General features: G+C 50.6%; 1 protein-coding gene across 2 annotated transcripts in view; it reads left to right on the top strand.

The window, feature by feature from the left end:
* The first annotated feature begins 535 nt into the window (after nt 1-535).
* LOC117214156 (protein vein) overlaps nt 536-10,084 on the top strand; it is a 200,517-nt gene continuing 190,968 nt past the window's right edge. The window contains exons 1-2 of one of the 2 annotated variants that reach the window (XM_033459994.1): nt 536-2,148; nt 2,239-4,248. In XM_033459994.1, the coding sequence (XP_033315885.1) occupies nt 2,943-4,248 (1,306 nt within the window). In that variant the 5' untranslated portion in view covers nt 536-2,148; nt 2,239-2,942. Of the gene's footprint in view, nt 4,249-10,084 lie in introns of both variants that reach the window. The other variant, XM_033459995.1, reaches the window with a different exon arrangement.

The raw sequence follows: 10,084 nt of genomic DNA, 5'->3' as shown, positions 1-10,084 counted from the left end.
CGTCATTGTATAGAAACACGAAGCACGCTTGAAATCACATTTTGTCGGTGTAAAGGAAAACAGTATCGAGAGAAATCGAAATAAAAATGATACTACTAACGAGAGAACCTGATGTGCATTTCATGGCTGCGAACGAGATTTTCTCGGCACATAAATAAGCATAAAAAAAAAAGAAGGGAAGGATAAAAAGTAACAACGTCGTCCACTAGATTGTACTTATAAATGTCTGAACGAAGGACAATCTAACGTCGAGGTAGAGGACAGAGAGAGACGGAGAAAGGCGCTTATTGTGCGCTGAACCATGTCGCCTTAGCGCACCGAGCAAAGTGAAACCTCCACAAAAAGCGTAAACAAAAAATAAACGTGACGAGGGTCAGTAGAACCTCCGTGTACGTCAACACCGCGTGAAAATACGACGTAAAACGAAGAATGGAATTTGTAACGCGAAGCATGGTGCAACAAGCGCATAAAGACGCTTCGAATCATTTCACGAGTGTACCGTTAATGACGCGACCGCCATCTTTAATGCGCGAACTTTTGGCGCGGATGCATCCCGATTAACGTTACGCGCTCGGATTATAGTGCGTTATGAACAAGTGAATATCGAGTGAAAACATCGCGATCCTCGTCTCTATCCTGCCTCTCGTGACGCAGTTTCGCGTTCAACGCATCGCGAGAGTAGATAACTAAGACGGAGATTCGTGATAGCAATCAGAATTACGCGAATGTATAACCTAACCAAAAAAAAGGAGGGCGGTCGCGTAACAAAGAGGACATTTATGTTTGGTACTCACGATTGGAGACAGATGAAGTTGGATGGAAGAGTGAAGGTGCGAGAGAGACACATGGTGATTGTGTGTGTGCAGTCAGGAAGGAGACGCGAGAGAGAGAAGAAAGAGAAGGATCACGCGTGCGGTTCCTCGGTTGTTAGGTCGTCGTTACACAGGTTCTTAAAGGTCCCGTGGTCTGGCGTCTGGCTGTGTGTAGAGTGGAGTGTAGCGAGCGCGGGGTTCTCGGTGTCGCCGCTTCGGTCGGTGCGCGCGCAGAGCCTCGACCGGCGTCCGCCAGGAGTCGCTGGCGCTGTGGCCGGCCTCGGGCTGCGCGAGCGGGCCGTTCAGTCTAATTTGAACCGTCGCGCGCGCCCGACGCGGGGCCACCGACAATCCCTTCTCCGCCTCGACGTGACACGAGGCTCCTCGTGCATGCCGCGTGCAACACACGCGCCGATCCCCCGCACGATATTAACCGAACGCGTGCCCGCCATCCAGCACAACCGACAGAAGCATCGTTGCCATCGTAGAATCGGTGTCGAAGTTGAACCGTGTACTACGATCGTCTCTTCGGTCGCTCCTCCTCGCGAATCCGACGACCACGCTCGTTGCTCCGTTCACCGTCTGCCGAGAATTTTCGCTCGCAAACCAGCGTTTCGTGTTTCGCTCGTTCCCGTTCTTACGTTACTCGCGATTCGTTGACGTGCGCGATCGTTGTCGTCGTCGTCGACGACGTTAGTGCCGCGATCACCGCGAAACGTCGACAAGTCTGGACGGCAACGGGGAGGAGGAGGCGGAAGAATCGTGTGGTAAAACTGAACAGTGAAGTGCGTCGCGCAAGGGCTAGACTTCGACGGTCGACACTACCAACCGCGCGAGAGCCTCGTGAGTATATTTAAATAGTGTGTCTCTCTGGCTGGTCAGAGGAAGCCGACAGTTTCTTGATCTTCTTCTTCGTCGTCATCGTCGTCGTCGTCGTCGTCGTCGTCGTTGTCGTCGTCGTCGTAGTCGTCGTCGTCGTCTTCTTCTTCTGCTTCGTCCTCTTCTTCTTCTTCTTATTCCGCTCCTTCCTACGTCGTGTGTCATCATCCTCGGCTTTTCCTCGTTCGGAGTGCAACGTGATACGACGAGAGACCGAGCCACGAGATCGGGGGTGGCGCGAAATTCTTTATCAATTCTTAACAATTTATTTCGAGATACGGAAACAGTGCCGCCGACTCGCCACCGGGAGAGTGCTCCAAAAAAACCAAAATCAAATACGGTCGAACAGGACGAACAGGTCGAACATACAATGAAGGAGTAGTCGATTCGACGTATACGCACAGGATACAACGATCGTCGATTTGGAGAACCAAGTCTCTCGATCGATCCGAAAAAGGTTTGAAATCCAACGAAAAAGTCGTAGAAGTACTCTATTATTTTCAATATAGGAGTGTCGCGTATATAAACAAAACTATTTACAACGCAGGCACAACATTAAGAAGGGACGACGGCGCCTGTTACGGATACAAGGAATCGCGAGCAGGATGTTATTCTCCATCGATCGACAGGATGATCGCGAGTTTTGAACTGTACTTCTCGATGAGGTTTAGAGGGAGTACAATCGCAGTAGCCGGCGGTCGTGATCGTTTGCGATAATCGCGAATAAACGCAGTACGAATTCGTACCGCGGTGTTCCTGTCGCATCCATCCCGAGGCATCAAGGATGAAGAGGACGGTACTAGGCTGGACGAAGAGCAGACAGCTGAGAATCTGTCCGATGGAAGTCCCGATGTTTTGCTGCTGCCGGTGGTACAACACCTCGTGAACGAGCGATTCTCATTATTCGACGACAGTCGTCTACGGAAGGAAGGAGACCTTGGTAGACGAAGGGGTCGCGAAGACAGCAGTTTCCGAGCGAATGAGGCTTCGCTGAAGATTGAACGCGTGCGAGAGACAGGAGGAGAGGGACGCGATATCGATAGCGAAAGAGATCTTCTCGCGAGATTTTTAGGCGAATTCGCGAACAAAGAAAGAGAAGAGAAAGCACCAGAGAGAAAGCGACAGAGAGAGAGAGAGGGGAGAGAGAGAGTGTGTGTGAGAGATAGAGAGAAAGAGAGAGAGTGGTGTGTGCTGCGTTCGGGGTGACCGAGGTGTCGACCTCACCCCCGATTAAACCAGCAAGCAGGTCGGATGATGTGGGCGTCTCTGTTTTTGGCCGGGATCTTAAGCGGCTGGTGGGGCGCACTGGCGCTCGCTGCGGCACCCCCCGCCAATTGGAACTCCCTCGAGGAGACGTCGACGAGGACCACCAGCGACCATCCACCATCGATGAGCATCGCCGCCGTTGAAAAGCCCCTCGATTACCGTTTACCAACTTGGAACTTCGTTACGCGAACTATCGATATACGCGAGCATCGAACAGCCGACCAGACCCTCGCCCAACCTACGCGAGATTACAAATTACCGGTTGACGACGACGTTCAACCAACGTCACGGCTTAACCAACGATCCGAACAACTTTGGAAGGAACAGCAAGAGAGAAGATTCCCCTCGAACTTGCAACTCGCCACCGAGAATGATAAACTGTTCGTTGCATCGGATTCGTGGACGTACCAGAAGATCGGTGACGAGGGTCCATCGTCGACGATCGAGCAAGCTTCTGGCAGTTATCGAACTCCGACTTTCCCAGTGGGAAACCTTCGTTCCCAGGATGCTTCGAAGAGATACACGACTCAGGAAGAGTTCGACGACTCGATACGCGACGTGTTCGTATCATCGTCGAAGCGGGTCAACCGTCGTCTAGATGACGAGACGGCGAACATTTATCCAAAGATGGAGGAGACCGGATTGACCCAGCTACCTCGTCACTCGTCCACGCAAACACCGATCCTGCGTTCGTCCGGAACCGAATCGTCGATGGAGAGGCCGCGTGTCATCAGATCGACCAAGCAACGACCAAAGAACCGTACGAAAGCGGACTCGCCGAGAGAACAGCGACGAAGATGCCGGAACAAGGGTTGTCGCGGTCAGAATTGGTGTCCTGACGTGGACGTTGGGAACAGAGCTTATCTAGCGCCAACGGTGTTCGAGGGAAAAGCGAGAAGCATGTCCTCTGTGAGGAAACCAGGCTCGAACTACGCGGTGACGTTCGAGGTGAAGCAAGTATACAAAAGCCAGCCCGGTTTCCAGCCGTTGCAAAAGAACGACAGCGTCAGGCTGCACTTTCGAGACAAATCGGCGCCCGGCAAGTCGACGGTCTGTGGCTACGACAACGATGGGAAGCAGCAGCAGCAGCAGCAGCAACAACAACAACAACAACAACAACAGCAACGCGATAATCAGAGTGGTGTGGTGCGAGCCAATATTAAGAGGGGTAAAGTGTATCTAGTGTTTGTGAATCGCGTGGGACCCAGAAACTTCACGATCCTCGGTGAGCCGGTGATACGAAGCAAGAAGAACGAACAGGCGGTGCAGGCTGTCATTCGACCGGATTACGGTGAGTACGATTATCATCTCTAGCCCATTAATCTAAGAGCTTCGCTCTCGACCGAAGAAACGACTATTGAGAACGATCGGGAGTTATTGCAGCTGCGTGCTTTTGATTCGCGACCCCCCGTGTCTCGTATCGCATCGCGTCGCGTTTACGGATGCGTATGCTTCAACTCTTGCTATTATTTTCACGCGTGAGCGTATTCTCGTATTCAACGATCCTATCGAAAACGCGCTATACCTCGGCCTGGATTCTGTCGAAAAATCTTCCACCGATACGATATCTGGTATCCTGATTTTTTGGATATCATACGCACAGATGCTTAGACGTTGAACCACCATGACGTTTCTTCGATACGGTCGGATTATATATGATGGAAAAAACGCAGTTTGCCGTCCGTTAGAAACCTAATCCGCGCGCGATACAAGCTTGTAGAACGTCTTTCGGCTTCGGCAAAATCATTCCAGACAGTTAGAACCGTGAACAATAAATTGTAACCAAGCTTTGACGCTATTACTTATCGTATCTGAGACTCGTTTCTGGCTACACGAGTACGCCCACGTAGAAGAGAAGAGGTGCTTTCCTCGAGGCGCGTAATCGAGACGCGAACACGCGTATATTTAAACCGCCACGTAAGTTGGATCGCCTTCAAGTCGGCGTGCGTGGTTCGCTCGTTCGCTCGCTCGCTCACGCGAGCGTCCGACTACGAGCCACTCGTCGGCTTTCCGAACAGGCGACCGTCGACGACTACGATGACGACGTGATCGGGCATTTCCACCGGAACTCGACGCCAGAACGAGCGTAACGAGTCTCGAGTTTTGAAGGTGGTCCAATTTGCCCGCGGTTCAACGCGCTCCACTCGACTGCCTGCTCGTTCCCTCCGTGACGATTCCCGGCCAAAGACTTGTTCGCGCTGTCCGATGACTACCGTGGCGGCGACCTTCCGCCACTTGATTTATCGCGATAAGTTGTGCGCCTTGGTCGACTCGGCTTTAGATATCGAAAGTAGCTCGTCACAGAACATCTGTGAGACTTTTGACGAGCCGATGTTCCGTTTCAACTCGTCGCGCACATGTGGTCTCCCTGTTTCGACCTGTAACACACCGCGTTTTCCAACTCTTCGATCCATCGAGATGTTTCCTCGAATATTTATCATCTACTAGTTTACTCGAATTAGTCACAGCTAGGAATAATGTATTACCTTAGTGTATTGCGACATTTTGAGACGAGTTATCGATACCGCCGTGATCGCATAGATAACGTCGCGTCGGAATTAGCGTTGCTCGTACGTTCCGATACAGGCGAGTTAATGAGCAGCGTTTTGAGAAATTTGCGCAACACACGTTAAAGGAGATCAACGTAGCGAGATCGATAAAATCGAAGCATCGACCGAAGCGTCGTCTATTCGAAGCACGTTCGTTCAGATTCTGTTTTATTCGTAAAGCGAACGCTTTGCAAATATGTCGGACATTTTTCGATCGGGCTTGCTGCTGTGTACGGCGCAAAGGGAGGAAAGTTCTTTGATACTTCTTCGGAGTAACTCGGCTCCAGCGTCGTTAGCGTCGTTTTCGTCGTCCACTTTCCTCGTCTCGTTTACGACTTCGGAACTGTTGCGCTCGTTTGCCCAGCAGCCCAGCTCCAAACCCTCTTCACCTGTGCGTATTACACATCCGCCTTGACGCGTATCGAAAGTTTCCGGGACTTATCCCATTATCAAGCCTTGGAGTATCTCGTTTCGTGAAGAGCGGAGAGGAGCCGTCCCACTCGGCTAGAGACTCGGCTCCTCTGCCTCCGCTTAAACCGATTTATCATGTACGTCTGAACGTTGAGGGGTAAATTGGATTCTCGGGAGCTTCGAATCTTGATAATCTCGTCGAATCTTAGTCACAGATCGTTAAAAAATCTCGTAAACCTGGAACCTCCAGTCTTTTCTTATGGAGAATTATTTCACTCTTATTTAACGATTCTCTCGAATATTTGATTTTGCTTTGTTAAGCGTTTTCAAAGTATCTTCTTGAGAAGAGCAGATTTTTAAATAAACCACTTTTCCAAAATGAAAAGCGTAGGACTCGTAGGAAACGAGGGGTGCAGAAGTTGGGCGTGAAAAGAGGCGCAAACGCTTCTGGTGTCCGGCGACGCGACGGTTCGTTGATCCGCGATCCGCAAAAGCGGGTCCGCCAGCCCTTCTCCCAGTTGCCGGTGACTAAGCCAGACGGGGGGACCCGGGACGTCAATTATAAGGCCTTAATCGGAAACCCGTCCTTACTTCTGTTGGCTTACACTCGGCCATGCCACCCGAGTGAGACAGCGGGCGAAGAAAAACGGAATATCGAGAGCATAGTCGTGTCGCGCGCGACTATCCTCGTCGTCACGCGCCCCGAGTCCCTCGGATACCTGCGACTGTTATCGTATCTCGACGGTTGTTCTCGCCTTTGGCCAACGCGATCCGTTGCTTCCAAGGGAGCGCTTGTCTTTCTTCAGGCTTCTACGAGATTCCGGACGACTCTCTTGGGGATACAGGTTGCACGGTACAAGAATCTGCCGCTACTTGCAGCTCGAAATCCATCGAGAGCTATTAACGAATTCGCATGTCGAATCTCCGTTTCGGCAGTGATCAATGATCAGAGATGTGAATCACATCTTCGTAAATAAGAGTTCTCCGATAGTAATTGCAACTAACTGCGAATCGTGAAAAGGTACCAGCACCGAATTGTTTCGGGTCAACATCGTTCGTCTCCGTTTAAATGACTACTCCTACGATTGATGAACTTCCAAGCGTAATCTCGAGAGCGATAAGCACAGGGTATTTAAAGTCGTATCTGTAGTTTAAAAAGGCGGAAACGTTTAGTCATGTGCGGCAAAATGTCGCACGGTCTATCGTCGTTGTTTTGGTACATCGTAACACAACGTTCGTTAGACGGGACTAATTATTAATCCTATTTATATCAGAACCTGTAAAGCCGATGAAATCGGGAAAGGTAACCGAGCACAGATCGAATAACCATAGTGTCGACCATTTTTCGGAAGCGGTCTCGTCGGGCAGATTAAGAGCTCGCGTTCGCAGAAATTTCTACGTGCTATTCTTAGATCGTGCACCGTGTATGCAGCGATTGCGCATTATGGTGTAACTACGAGTTCAGCGGCGCGATATCTGGTTCGTTGGTTCGTTCCTTCGATCGTTCTTGTGGCACACGCGATATTGCGTTATCGCGCAAGAGACTAGAATCTTCGGGCGCAATGTGTCGGCACGATGACAGGTCCTAAAAGGGACGCGCGCAACGTTCAGGGCTACGAGTTATTTTGGCATTTACCGCGAGTACCGTCGAGCGTGCGATGCAAGCACATGCGGGTGCTGGTTAATCGTTTCGATACTTGTAATTTCTCGGTAGGGAGCTGCTGTTCTCTGCATGAACCAAGTCTAATCAGAAAGCTCCAATTTTCAGGCATTTTCACCAGGAAACGAAAATGCAATCGCGTTGATTTTCACAACTTCATCTACTGCTAGATAGAGAAATCTTTGGTCGAGGCTGCGCAGCTGTCGCCTGCGAAGCAACGAATTACTATAGAAATTAATTGACGTCAATTATCGTTGCGTTCGACGGGTGTATGTAGGACGCACCATCGAGTGTCGGTGCACGGTGCAACGGTGCTATGGTGCAACGGTGCTTCGGGCAGATAGTTAAAAGACCGATCCTTCGAAAATAACGATCGTCTTGCTGTGACACTTTTGATCAAACGAGCGCGCCGTTGAAATTCGGTTCGTTCCTTTGGCTACGCGTTTTCAAGTGGCTAATCGCGTAGACGATATTGGATGCCTCTGTTTAAAACGAGTAACGGGCAATGCGATGCCCCCATGCCAACCTTTACCTGTTACTGTTGCGACGCGACTACGAACCGACCGTGAAATTAATAGAAGCGACTTTCATTTATCGCTCGCGACTACGTATTTTGGAAATTGTATATGGGTCAGCGTTGACTTCGTTCTTTCCCATCTCCTATTCCGTTGTACGCTCACCGACGATGGATTAGCGCGATGTAATTAACGTGAATTAGCTAGATGAAATGCCTGGTTCGATCAAAGAGAATTTCGACTATTCATTTCTGCGAAAGTCGGTGTCTCGTGATAGTCGATCGATAAAGCATAATTGGCAACTTAGCGGGAACAGAGCTCGTACATGGGACACGAGATTGATCGTCGAAGGAAGGGGAGTAAGGCACAAGGGCATCAGGAGGAGTAGCAAAGAGACGGATAGAGAGTGAGAGATGGAGAGACAAAGCAAAGCGAAAGAAAGGACTGGGTGAAAGAGGAAGGAAGAACGAAGGAAGGAATAAGGGAGAGAAGTGGGCCCGCGAGGCGGGCAGGAGGAGGGAAATCGGCACGTACGTATCCAGAGCACGTACGGCCCTGTGCCCATACTCAGAGGAACCCGCAGGTACGCTCTATATACCGTGGACTGTGGACGGTGGCTCACGCATAGACAGACGGTCGCACACGCACGTGCATAGCTAGAGGTGGGGTATGCGAGTGGTCAGGGTGGGGGACCACACGTGTGGTGTGTGTATACACCGTAGCGGCGAGCAGGTAGACTGCTGGGCGGCCGGCGATCCAGCCTCGAGCACGAGGTCTCCGAGGTGATCCGCCGCCGATCTGGAGAACCGGTGCTCTCGATGCTGCGCTCCACCTGGCTCGCTCGCATCGAAATTAGTTTACCCGGAATGCGATTGTAGCGATGCGCTGCGATGCGTTCACTGCGCGACACTCGGATCGTTTCTCGTTCGCGTTCCACGGCTCGGTTCGTTCTTTCCTTTAGAAAATTAATTTACAGATAAGATTAATTGGCGAAAGAGTCAGGACGAGGGATCGGCAATTGGATCGAGCGTGACACCGCCTTGTCACGCCCTTTCATTGGTCCGTGGAAATGCCACGTTTCCGTTGGAATTTCTCGACTTTCGAGAGCGTTTGTAAGTAGATAGAAAAGAACGAAGAAACGATGAAACCTCCTTTCGAAGTAAAATTTATAATCTCGAATCGATGATCGGTGCTGCAACAAAACGTAATACGCGTACTTTGGAATAGAATTTGAATAGCAGCCTCAACGCGTTAATACGTTCAGGTTTAACGTAATAATTCGATCATGATAAATGGACGCAGGTCTATGTCGAGCGGCCGATTCAACGGTACGAACTGGAACACGGAATAAATTGCGGCATGTCGTTCGCTATGTCGACGATCGAGTAGACTGCTGGGCGACTGCCGATCTAACGTGGCCGGTCACTCGAGCGTGATTATTTTTAGCGATCCGAACGACAAGCGATCAGTGAACGGTGAACCGCATCGATGGTTCGTGAACGGCACGGCGCACAGTCCGCCTGTCCGTTCGCGAACATAGCAGAGATTTTTCCACAATAACGAAACCTCGATATTATCACGGAACGACGCGATAAGATCTATCCTCGCGATCCTCTTATCGCGCGAATTTCGTCGAATTGTGGCCGGCGATGGAATGTTTCGCAAAAGAACGAATTATACGCGAAGGAACGTTCTCGGTTTCAAAAACGACGAGCTTCTCCAAAAATGTGAAACTCGTGGCTGATTAATGTCCACGAATCGCGACGAATCTCCGTGGTCGGTGATAAGGAACGACATGCATCATTTCTGGAAGGAAGAAAAGTTTTAATATCGTCCAGCTCGCGAAATTTATGGTCCGCTTTTCTCCGCTGGGGAATTGGCCGGTGTTCGCAATTCGATGGCGTTTGCGGAAATGTTTTCCCTTCGGTGTTCCGTCTCATCGTACAGGATTGGGATTCACGAAATTGGCACAGCTGGCAGAACAGTTGCCGT

The sequence above is a fragment of the Bombus bifarius genome, unplaced genomic scaffold, assembly GCF_011952205.1.
Source record: "Bombus bifarius isolate JDL3187 unplaced genomic scaffold, Bbif_JDL3187 scf7180000009200, whole genome shotgun sequence".
Lineage (NCBI taxonomy): Eukaryota > Metazoa > Arthropoda > Insecta > Hymenoptera > Apidae > Bombus > Bombus bifarius.
This window is presented reverse-complemented; position numbering and strand designations above follow the sequence as displayed.